The 13,607-nt window shown below is 35.0% G+C and overlaps 1 protein-coding gene across 3 annotated transcripts in view; it reads right to left on the reverse strand.

Annotated features, from left to right (window-relative positions):
- The window catches only part of LOC149806748 (nuclear factor 1 A-type-like), a 148,033-nt gene that overhangs the window by 6,046 nt on the left and 128,380 nt on the right, over nt 1-13,607 (reverse strand). For all 3 annotated transcript variants that reach the window (XM_089957156.1, XM_089957162.1, XM_089957147.1), the window contains 3 exons: nt 10,044-10,115; nt 3,712-3,883; nt 1,171-1,313 (listed from right to left, as the gene is read on the reverse strand). In XM_089957156.1, the coding sequence (XP_089813282.1) occupies nt 1,171-1,313; nt 3,712-3,883; nt 10,044-10,115 (387 nt within the window). The remainder of the gene's footprint in view (nt 1-1,170; nt 1,314-3,711; nt 3,884-10,043; nt 10,116-13,607) is intronic.

Raw genomic sequence — 13,607 nt, forward strand, 5'->3', positions numbered from 1 at the left:
AATGAAAAATTTTTGAATAAAACCTGAACACAAATTTGATAAGACAATGTTTGATTCTAATTACATATAGGAGTCAGCAAGGATGCCACAGAATAAACTGTGTAAGCTTCAAAATGATTCATCTAAAGTTTGAACAAAATCAATCATGGGGTTTAGTTGATGTGATGCAACCAAACCAAAACAACTTTACACTTTAACAAAAATAATGAGTGTGACCGTGTTCCCAGCTTAATAACAATTCAGGCCAAGTACAAGGAGAATCTATTGATGAATTTAGGAAATATCTGAAAAGTGAAAACATTCCACGAAACTGGTGATGATGACAATGCCACCAACAGGAAAGGGACTAAGTTTCACATGGGTAAGACTTCTGATTATATAACCTTCATTTTCATAATTGTAAAATCTGTGTATGTATGTATGTGTGTGTGATTATATATATATATATATATATACATATATATATATATATCTGCATGCATGAGTGTGTGAAAAAGTGAATAGGTCCATATACCAGTACATATATATAGATATAAATTTGTAAATAGGATATCAGTTATGCACATCCTTGATTAATTAATTAATTAATTATAATAATAATAAAGGATATTAATAAAAATATAAAAGGATGAGCATAACTGATATCCTCTTTTTTCAAAGCCATCAGTTTTCTATTTCATAATTACCTGACCAGGAAATGTCTGAGATTTATAATAATTAAATTTCAATTTGTTTTACAGTAAACACTTAGGTTTGGATCCTTATGATCTTGAATGTGCAAAGCAGCCCCAAAAAGGAATTTTCTCCAGCAGCTTTACATTTTTATTAGCAAGTAAAAAATTTTTACTATACAGACTCATACAAAACTATATACTTTTCACATGTAAACATGTACTTCACCAATGTGTACCTACCTCTTTAAGCACAAAGTAATAAATAGGAATATCTGAGCCATCCTTAAAAGAATGTCTTTACATAGTTTGCATGGAAAGTAGCTAGGTTTTAACAGCCAGCTCTCCTTCAGAATTTATGTGGCAGACAAAATTTACGAATTTAAAACAAAAGAACACATGCAACATTTTTGCACTTTCATGAAAATCGTAATTCTAGACAAGCAGATTTTTATTTTATTTTCTTCAACCCTATATTAACAGCCTGTGGCATTCATACCTGATGTCCCTGGGGGTGTATATGTGCAAAGGCATGTTCTGGTCGAGACAGCATAGAGAAAGGACTAGACATGATGCCACGGTTTGTGGGAGGCGTTCCTGGAGAACTACTGACATTCTGACCACTACTACTTATCGCAGAAGCTGAAATGATTAAAAGGAAACTTTATTTCTTTCACAGTGATTGAATATGAGGTTCTCACAACTTATGTAGAGCACTCTAAATGTATCACATGTTGGCACAGTATGGTCTTTTGATGTGAAGGTCACCAAAAAATGCAGAGAAAACAACTAACATTGTATTATTGCCCCCTTTACCATTCCATATGCTTGAGTCATCAAACCTGGAACACCTGAGGTGAGAGGAGTAGGGGAAGACTGAAGATGGAGTAGAGTTTTTATATCTACGTTAAACTGTAACAAATATATGAACTATTTTGTCTCATGGAATATAAATTTTTTGACTCAGGACCCTCTAGATAATTCTTTAAATGGCCTTTCCCGATTCCCATTACCAGTATGAACTTGAGTACAATGGCAGAAAAAGTAATGAAAATGAAGTCACGCCAATTAATTCCAAACAAAGAAAACAGATGTCATTAATTTAGTTTCATATACATTGTATAAATGTCAATAAACATATGCAAAATGTAGCTAATAACTATAGCCTCCTCTCATATTACTAAACTAACTTCATGCTTAGCTTGTTATGCATGAGATGTTAATAAGTGAAAATGCTAATACTTTATCCAAGCTCAAACTATTAATCAAAAGGATATTTTTAAAAATACCCTTGGAAGGCAGGCTTTAAAAAAAATATATCTTAGGGTAATGGATTACTCTGAGAGTTTTTATAAATAATTATAAATTGAATCCATGGATGACTATTCAATACTGAATGTGCATTCTCCGGGTCCCAAGTATCTTTTACTGGAATAGCCCTGATAATGGCTGGTTATCATTTATCATGACTGTTTGTGCCTGGTCACTTTGCACAGAAATTTTTCATCAGTTCAAGTGCTATAAGCTACCTTAATGTATGTACCTTACCAGTGGGTATCAATTATATGTATAATATAAAACCTCCCCAACTCACTTTACAAAATGTTAAAACCTAAGTCACATTCAGGATCAAACCATACCTGGGAAAATGTTACATTTCTGATATAAAAATCATTGTCCCATGCATGCAAACATACACATTTGTGGATGGATCTCCTAATTCCAATCAATGGAACAAAACATAAAGAGCAGATTGACTATTAAGTCACATAGATTTATCTCCTTTGCATCAAACATGGTGCTAATTTTGATTTAAAAAAAACCTGAACATGGTTTAAGGATGCTCATATATAACAATCATGTAATTTATTTTTACTGTATCGTCATTTTTATGTGCCAATTTAAATAAAAACTTCTTACTCATCAACAAAATTGCAAATCACAATTTCCCAACAAAACCAAAGTTCATTTTGATGTTATGACAACTGTTAACAATGACACCATTTCAGGTAAGGGAAAGGGGGTAAACACAGACTCAATAAAGCTTAACAGTTTAGCAAGATCTGTTGTATTCTTGAGGAAATTATCTTACCGGTGTTTCTTTTTATATAGGAATAAAGATATCAAAAGTTTCAATTTGTGAAAGTTCATTAAAAGTTACAACTGTCAACAGTCAGTCAATGGATTCTGATCTTAATTTATTTTTGAAACATCAGTTCTTTCAAATGCTGTTATTTATTGATGCAATTATTATTGAACCATACAAAACAAAGCCATCAAGTCTTATTTGTGTTTTTTCTTCAATGAATCCAGTATACAATAGCTGTTCAGTCTAGCGTAAACAACAGCCAAAAGGTGTCTGCAGAGTCAACCAGCATAGCACCAATCAATGAAGTGGTCAAAAGTTTGTCATCCAAATTTAGCCATCAATTAATTTACCTACCTAACTGCCTGGTAATCATCTCACAGCTTCGGATTGTTGAAATCAGCTGGCACTACTTTTTTTTATAAAGAAAATATAAAGCTGCCATCATGCATATGGCTTAACTATATTGTCAGACAATCTTCACACAATCAAATATTATACTAGTGAATCATATTGCCCAAATCAGAAAAAAAATGACTACATTTGTTCGATAATAATTATTCATGTAGTAGTTGAATGAATTATGTATATTTTTCATATTCATATGGAATTCAGCTGAGCAATCAGATTAAAATCAGATCTCCACTGTCCTACGTGAAGATCTGACAGTAACCACTTATGTTCTGGTGACCTTCGAATTAGCTAATGGAAATGTAGCTTTCAGATATTTGAAAGTGAATCAAATTGTTTGGCACACAACGATGCTCTTCAGCTATACTGCTCAGTCTCGCAAGTGCAAAGATTAAAGACTTCATCTGATTGGTTTACAAAATTAGCAATTACGTAATAACATAGGTCACCTGAAGATGACCCCTAAGCGGTCACTGTCAGATCTTCACGATGGACAATGTAAATATATCAGTTTAAATAAGTGGAATTTGACATTGCTCATACATGAGGTTATCGTGGAGGAGTTGCTACTGATCACAGTCTGACCGTCTGAGGTTCTTAAGAGGGCTACTGGTCGAGCCAGTGTAGGGGGAGGAGGTGGAGGCGGCAACATCCCTGGTGCATAGAAATGAGGCATCTTGGAGGGACTTTTCCCAGGTGGTGATGAAGGATTGGACTGAAAATAGAAAGAAAAAAAATCCAACTACATTACCATGCTTATTTTTTTCAAGCACACTTCTATGCATTTTTTCCAGTGACAGAAATCATATACATTATTTTATGAAATAAGATTTTATCTCATTTATAAAAATAATAATCTAAAATTAATACCTCAATCAGGGTTTCGTACAACACTACTGCAATATCGTCTCTAGCAACTTTTAGGACAGATGAAAATGGACATGCATATTCTACATCAGACAAAACAGTAGCTGCAAATAACAGTATGAAACTCTAAAACAGTTAGCTACAGGAGACAATCAAAGCACAGTAATGCATGAAATAGCTTTTGAGTAACTGTGCTAATGTGTTAGCGAGACTCTTGCTGAGGATTAAAGGTCAAAACCACACAAGTCCCAAAACAGTCCCTTAAAAATGGACTCGAACACAAAACATAACCAGATGGATGTGCAAAGCCAAGTAAAAATTAGCAGCACTAATATAAAAATCTTACAAGATAAGCAAAATACTGTGTTCATTCTAATTTATGTGTGCATTTCAGACTTTTTCAAATATAAGTGTACCTGAATTAACTTGTTGTTGTTGTTGTAGGGTTTAACGCTATTTTTAGTACACGATAGGCTATACAGGGCGGCCAGTATTAATGGTGGAGGAAGAACCAGGGGAAACCCCCGGAAAGAACCACCAACACACGAGAAGCTACTGGCAAGCTTTCTCACATACCCACATTGGCTGAATCTGAGACTCGAACCGGTGCAGGCAGAGGTGAGATGGCAGTGATCTGTAACAGAGAGCACTTTAGACCACTCGGCCACTCGGGGCTCCCTGAATTAAGTCAATTTTACATTTAAAAATTTTAGTTTTCAAAGATCCATGAGTACCATTTCTGAAGTACAAAAAAACGATGACAATTACATGACTACATGTACATACATTACGTCAATCTTCATGGCATGAAATGTCAGTTACTGACCATTATTTTTTTGATGTTTACACCTCATTCAGATTACTCTCTGTGCTGACTGTGCTCAAAACAATGCAATCAAAGTTTCCCTTTACTACACTATCATGGCAAAACCTATTCTACATGTTGCAGAATAATTCTGGCAATGCATTATCTCCTCATGATTAGAGTGATAATGAAGAAGATCCATTCATTCTTCATCAAGATGTCATAATGGTTACTATTAACTGCTCTAAGGTGTTAAATTTCCATGTACAAAGCACCTTGACAGAAAGCATGATGCCAGACTTCTGGTCAGACCTGCATGATAATTAGGGAAAAATGACGACTCGTGTCATAATGCCTGGCACTGAATACGGTATCAAACAAACTGCTTTTTTATTTATATTTCAGTCATCAAATTGTAGAGAAAATAAAATAACATCAACTTGTGGTATATTTCAGGTCTTATAAATTTAAACATGAAATATTTCCAGTCACCTGGTTTCATCTATCCATGACTAGTGAGTAACCAGTTAGTCTTCCTGTAGGATTTATAATGATGGCAAACTGCATTAGCTTACAAACCTAAGATGATGCTATTTCAAATTATAATGTTACAAATGGAATATTCTGTTGCTGAACATTCTTTATCAAATGTATAAATCAAAGGAACTTTTTTTGTGTCAACATTATCAGTAAATCAAGTCTGATGCATTGTCCAATGTATGGTATTCCTTATTTTTATTGATTTGGCTAATTTCCTCAAGATGCCATATTTTGTTATTAAAATCATCTGCACTTCAAGAAAATTAACAGGAAAGAAACCCTTACTAAATGGTCCTCTTAAGCAGAATTGGGAAAAAGGGCCAATGGTGCATTTTTTTACACCATTTTTAACCTTAATTAATGAAGAAAATTGTCAAATTTGGGAGCACCTAAAGGAAATTTTAGTGAGTTCAATAAGGGTGCCAACATTGGAGTGGTTCCTAAATTAAAATAAATATGGTATGACCATAATGATGTGTATCATCTGTTGCTACTATAAGTGAAAAAGTTTTTTAAATAATTTTGTTAATGAGCCAGCCTGCTGAGTGCTGACCTATGTAGGAATGGACAGACAGGCAGAGAGATGGATATGAGCAAATCAAAACTGCCACTTTGCAGTTGCAGTGAAAACATAGTGATTGAAAATAAAAATAACAGCAGAAATAACATGCTCCAATAACAGACAATTTACTAACTTGCAAATGACACTCAGAGGCTCATTCAATAACCTATCGGCAAAATCCACTCCAATAACACCATACTGAGTTAAGACTTGAATAAACCAAGCTATAAATTTTTCACATGCCAGGGGTACCATCTGTTCTGTTCACAGGAGTAATTTTTTATGTGCCTGATGCATTCTCACAAATCATACAACCCAGACTGGCATTTTTGTTTGTTTGGGGGAGATCATGGTACATGCCTTTTCAGAAAGTAATATCGAATCAAACTAAAACAATGCACTATATCATTGTCCTGTCATCTACCTAGAATCAACACCTTAGCTCCTTAGCCCTTAATTTAGAGATATCCTTGTCCCATCATCTACCTGAACCCAAAACCTCTGCTATAACAGGTTTCATGGCACATTCTTAAAGGTGTTGCACAATATTATGTATGCAATGCAGCATGTATGTAATGATGTATGCAATATGTATGCTATGAAGTATGTATGCAATAAAGTATGCATGCATGCATAGTCAGGTTAAAATACTGCTTCTACATATAAGACATAGGCAGTTATATTAGGCATCACAAATTTGAGAAAGAGTCAGCCAGTATGGGTGGTATTATCTATGGTTGTAGAGATTTTTTCTCTAATTCCTATATATGTATGCTAAGTGCCTGTTTTGTTTAATATGCATGGGGCAATGTAATAGGTATTGGCCAGTCTGGGTGCCTGCTTTGTTTAATATGCATGAGGCAATGTAATAAGTATTGGCCAGTCTGGGTGCCTGCTTTGTTTAATATGCATGGGGCAATGTAATAGGTATTGGCCAGTCTGGGTGCCTGTTTTGTTTAATATGCATGGGGCAATGTAATAGTTATTGGCCAGTCTGGGTGCCTGCTTTGTTTACTATGCATGAGGCAATGTAATAAGTATTGGCCAGTCTGGGTGCCTGCTTTGTTTAATATGCATGGGGCAATGTAATAGGTATTGGGCAGTCTGGGTATTTAAATCTCAAGTTGTTTTTTTATGATTTTTGTTTCCTCTCATTTCTATACATGTGTGACATGGTTTGCCCATGTTGGAAAGCCAAATATCATTAAAACCTGTTTCAAAAGGGTCAATTCACTATAACCTTTAAATTTGCTGATAAAAATACTTCACCAAATTACAAATGATCACTACAGGCCATGACAACACATCAGCCTAATTACTTTGAAAAAGTAAAACAAATTGTTATTTTCGTTTGAAGTAAAATTCTTAGCAGATGCTGGCAAACACAGAAATGCCTATAAAATTCAGTCATCTTTGCAGGTTAATGCTGGTCATTTTCTGGAAGGTTATGTGAGTAAAGCTGGTACCATGTTTGTATTAACTATCGGTACCTCAACCTTAATATCAATGAACATTCTTGCAAACAATAATATAACACCAGTCATACTCATAAGACCCTAGACAAAATTACCCACAATGACTTGTAAAGATGGTGCCAATTTGTAAAAAAATGTCTACTTCAATAGCCATCATCTGTAATAATTATAAACATAAATTTACTTGCACAAAACAGTTGATACCCTGCTTGTTAAGGTTTGTAGTTATGATACTGAATTTGGTGAAATATATTTTGCTGAAAAAAGATGGATGTCCTTAAATGACCTTCTTGAAACAGACTTTAATGGTATCATCAGATATAATGGCATGGGATAATGAAGTCCCATCCATGAGGCAGAACTTGTCTGAAGGAATGAGGCTTTAAGTACAAATATTAAAAAAAACACCAGTACACATGATCATTTTTCCTCTATTCCTTCAAAGATGTCCCATCCATGGGGCAGAATTTGTTTGAAGGAAAGAGGCTTGAGGATTTCCTGCCAACAAAATTCTGATCCCACAGGTGGGATGACTATAAATGACCTCTATTTTTGCCTTGCATCATAGCCCTCATGTACCGTTAAGCAGAGATTATTTGGACTCTCTGGTACAGACCCTGAAATGGGTAATTTTACCAGTTAAATAAAAATGGACTGCAGAATAAACACAAACAAAATGCAGAATGAAGGCAAATGAAATGATAAATACATTTTGTTTTAAAATTGAAAGGGTAAATGCAACACACAAAATGCAGAACAAAAGGCAAATGCATTTCATGGCTGGATTTCAAAACTGATTATTTTCTGAGTGCTGCTAAATTTCTAGTCAAAGGCCCTTCTGGATGATAATGGATTGTTTATAGTGACAAATGTTTCACTCTTTACTAGTCAGGACACTATTCTTGTCATTGTAGACAAAACAGCCGACACATATGTGATGACATATACATGATTTTATCTTTTTCAATTTTAATTTTAAAGAAACTAAAAAGGAAACCAACTTTGCAAACAATTATTCTGTAACTTTCACATTTACTGCAGTTGCAACTAAATATTATTTATCATAAATTATGACATGCCATATATCGGCAGATTAGCCCGGAAGAGACGCATCTGGCGGTGCAAACCCCATGAAAATCGGCCTGTCCATTCGTCCATGCGACCTGTTCATGTCCATGTCGTAAGTCCGTGACATGGGATTAAAGCGAGTTTCCATTATCGCCACTTAGGTGTCTGGTGACATGCCATATGTCAGAAGATCGGCCTTGAGGAGATGCATCTGATAGTGCAAACCTCATGAAAATTGGCTTGTCTGTTCATCCATACGACCAAGAATACTGTCTTCTACATTTTATGCATTTGCTATTTTATTAAAGCACACATTTAATAAAACAAGATACAAAATTTACAGATATCTCTCTTTAACACTATCTAAACAAAAAGCATAACTTCAGTAAATGCATTTCCTTTTTGTTCCAACTTAATGAAAATGTAAGAATAATATCAACAGAATAAAAAAACAAGTCAGAATGCATTTTTGAGACAAAAAACTGCAAATGTCAATTGAAATGGAAAGCAAAAAAAAATAATTTCTAAATGCATTTCAAATGCAAAGAAATGAAATGAAATGCAGATTTTATAAAATTACCCATTTCTGGGGTCTACAATAACTGTCCAGATAAATGATTATAATGTTCAAATCATTGGTCCTTGAGATATTCCTTTATTTCAGATTAGTGAAATATATGTATAATTGGTAGATGGATAATCAAATTTTTGCTGTCATGGTCAAAATCAGTGATTTATTGTCCAGTTAAAATCCATGTTTCACTATCATGTTGCAATCAATCTTTTTACTGTTATGGTCCAAATCAATCAATTGTCAAAATCCATGTTTTACTGTTATTGTTCAAATCAATGTTTTACTGGACTGGTCAGCACTAATATAAATTTTCTGTTATGGTAAAAATCAATGCATATTTTATAGTTATGGTCAAAGTCAATGTTTACCTGTTATGGTCAAAATCACCCATCTAATGGATTATCAGTAATTCAAGTCCAGAATAAAACAAAAATGAGATGCACTACTTTGGTATATCAACCTTTTCACATGAGCAAAACGTGTAATGCATGCATGGAAATGTGATGAAAAAATAACATATCATATGCATTAGTGTAGGATAGATGATTCCCACTGTCAGTATCAGATTTGTGAGTTAACTAGAAATGTATCCAAACAACTTTAGGCCATTGCTAATAAAGTATAATTGACAACAAAAATATTTCAAGATGCAGGGACACATTTACAGTTGAAAAGGGGACACAACTCAAACTTTAATGTGAATTAAAAAGGTTCAAAACTGAACCTTACTTGGGTATTCGTTATAGGTCCCATATCAGATTTGTTTCCAATCCAAGACAAAATCTTTTTAAAGTTATGGAACATAAATGGAATTCATGGCATACAGGAAAGAAGATACAACATGACTGGCACTATATACCCCCTCTAAAGAACATGGCTAAGGCATGAAGATTTTACACCCCTCATTCTTATATCCACAAAGTTTGACCCTATTAGCAGAATTTTTCTATCCCACACCAATGCATATTATCATATTTTGCTTACATCCACGGATCTATCCACAACATCCAATCTTGCATAGTAAGGCCCATATCTCTCAACTCCTTGGCTTCTAGACTGAAAAGTCACAATGATGGTATACATGCATGCAGTATAAAGAGATATCATTATTAATCTATCAATTTAACATACTCCCAATTGTTAACAGCACAGACCCAGCTTTACCATCACACAATGTTCTTGAAATCTTTCAATAAACAAACAGTGTCTTGCAGGTCTCAACAGTGTCTTGCAGGTCTCAACAGTGTCTTGCAGGTCTGAACTCAGCTCAGATCAGTCTGAGCATTGTATCATCACAACATTTTAGACCACCTTGAATCCCCAAAATCCACGGTGATATTAAGGTGCACCAACATCATGTCAAGTGATCTAAATTTAAAAATTATGTGACTCATTCTACAAAATACAGAAAAATACCTCTGTACAGAAGCTGCTATGTACAAATGTATTAATTTGACCCGATTATTGAAGAGAAATGAAATATTAGATCTGAATACTGAAGAGGGACTTGTAATAGCCAGATGCGAATACTGAAGAGCAACTTGTAACAGCCAGATGTGAATACTGAAGAGAGACTTGCAACAGCCAGATGTGAATACTGAAGAGAGACTTGCAACAGCCAGATGTGAATATTGAAGAGGGACTTGCAACAGCCAGATGTGAATACTGAAGAGCGACTTGTAACAGCCAGATGTGAATACTGAAGAGGGACTTGTAACAGCCACATGTGAATACTGAAGAGGGACTTGTAACAGCCAGATGTGAATACTGAAGAGGGACTTGTAACAGCCAGATGTGAATACTGAAGAGGGACTTTCAACAGCCAGATGTGAATATTGAAGAGGGACTTGCAACAGCCAGATGTGAATACTGAAGAGGGACTTGCAACAGCCAGATGTGAATATTGAAGAGGGGCTTGCATTAGCCAGATGTGAATAAAGAGGGATTTGCAATAGCCAATTGTGAATAATGAAGAGGACTTGCAATAGCCAAATGTGAATACTGACAAGGAACTTGCAACAGCCAGTTATAAAATATTGAAGAGGGACTTGCAATAGCCAGATGGGAATAATGAAGTGGGGTTTGCAATAGCCAGATGTGCATTTTTAACTGGAATATGAATGCAAGTCCTGGCATGTACTTTTTAATCATTCTAAATAATAAAATACTTAACTTCGCAACATATATTTTTTATAAGAAGACATGTAGCAACTTACCAACAAAAACACCCCCAAATTCATATTTCCTGTTGCCCATGGCAAGTTAGTTTTCACATGAACAAGTAAATATCCAGATATAAATAAGGCAATGTGAAAGAGGAAATCTTATACTAATGCTTATAACATTCTTAGCTGAAGTAAAAATATAAATGGGCAATTAAAACTATGAAATCCAACTGCCCTTGGACAAATTAATTTTCACAACTTCTGCATTCCTGCTGGTCATACCTTGGATAATTTGGCCACAATGTTAATTAAAAAAGACAAAACTGAACTGAAACATAGAAAAACTAGAACTATGTTTGTAAATCATGTACCATTCCAACGCAAACCATAATGTCAAAGTCAAACTTTTTCGTGCTATAACTGCATGAAATACAATCATTAAAAAAATACAAACCTAATTTCATCTGTCTCCTGTATGTGGTTTTTGCTTTAATTTGTCATAAAAGGCTTATGTCAAAAGAGTTTTCTTCCCAAAAATTCAAAAAAAATTCTTTCAATTTCTTTAAAAAAACTTCTAAACTTCATAATGCACATCATGAGAGAGAATGGACATGTTCATACTAAGTTAATCCATAATGAAATGTGGGGAATATTTCCTTTAAAAATGCTGTAGCATCACATGTCTAGGTCTTGTGAAAGTACTGTATATTTACAGAACATTTTTATTTGAACTGAAATACTGCCAGGCTCAGCACATCTGGAAATCTAAACATCTACTACTGAACCAGAAATCAGATTTTTACTGATTGCATTTTCACTACATATTTTAAGTAAAATTCTAGGCAAAATATTAATCTGCAAAAGTGAAATTTGTCTGACAATAACTTTCAGAAGTTTGAATAACGTAATATGACATAAAGTATTACATCACGATTCCTTCTCATGTCTGTAAATTCTTGCATATTTGAATTGTAATGGACCACTACCAACCCCATCACCGGTGATGTGATAGAGTATAAATCGCATCTGGACAATTAAATCTGCTTGACATGTGGCTCACATAGTTTGACAAATAACTTCAACAGAAGTTCCAAACTGCAGAATTTTAACCAGCAGACTCACAATCTATATTATATGGTAAAATTTTCAACAAAAAATCATAAACCTGGTCTTTTACTGGTTGAATATGACATAACAAAAGTCCATCACAAAAGTAAGTCACAATTCCATTACTTCATGCTGTAGCACAATACTAATTTACTTTCTAATCAGAGTACCATATGGCATAGCTGACTTAGGTGGCCTAGTGGTTAGAGTGTCCACCTTGGATGCAGGAGGTCATGGGTTTGAACCCTGGTTGAGTCATACCAAAGACTTTTAAAAATGGTACTAACAACTGCCTCACTTGGCACTCAGCATTAAGAGGTTAGTGTTAGGACTGGTCAGCCTGGTGTCAGGATAATGTGACTTGGTGGAACATGATGCTACATGTCTGAGGCAACTGCCACAATGCAGACATCATAGTGATATGACTGCAAATTTTTTAAAACTACGTTAAAAATCTAAATCACATACACATACACACATGACAGAGCCCATCTACTTGATGTCTGAGATAAGGGTGTATTACAAGATATAGCCCCTCTGCTACGTGTCTAAGCTAAGGGAGTATTATATGACATAGCCATTCAGCTAGGTGTATGAGCTAGGGTATTAGTACTAAAAATAGATCATGTCTGTGCAATGCAGGCTGGGAAAGGTTTCTACTTAGTATGCCAATTTTGACTGTATTCTGATTTCCCTTGGTGCATCTGATAACTCAGAAGAACCCAGTGATTGTTGCAATGTTGTGTCTACTTTTAGATACAACTGCCCAGCAAAGAAAATCTTGCTTAATGGCTCTGTGTGTATTTTAGGATTTTCAACATAGCTTTAACAATTTCAGTCATATCACTACAATGTCATCAGTGTGGAAGTTTATAGAGTGATGTCTAGCACTGGAGCATCATGTCCCATCCAGTCACATTATCTAGACACCAGGCCAACCAGTCCTAACACTAACCTCTTAATGCTGAGCACCAAGCAAGATAGATGCATGTACCATTTTTACAAGTCTAAGGTACAACTCAGCCGGAGTTCGAACCTGCTACCTCCTGCATCAGAGGCAGATGCTCTAACCACTTAGGCCACCACATCATTGCTTTATGGCTGTGTTTATCACCTGATGAGTACATTACATTACCACTGGTGACTGCATAAGGCTGATTGGTTGGTTTGTTTAATAGGACAGCAACACACCAAGGACTATTTAGTGCCATAGCAACGGGAGTAAAGTACCCAGACCCAGGAAGGTGGCACACTTCCTCTAAAGTGGACATCAATG

Source organism: Sinohyriopsis cumingii, chromosome 1 (genome assembly GCF_028554795.1).
Source record: "Sinohyriopsis cumingii isolate HCF-2022 chromosome 1, ASM2855479v2, whole genome shotgun sequence".
Taxonomy (NCBI): Eukaryota; Metazoa; Mollusca; class Bivalvia; order Unionida; family Unionidae; genus Sinohyriopsis; species Sinohyriopsis cumingii.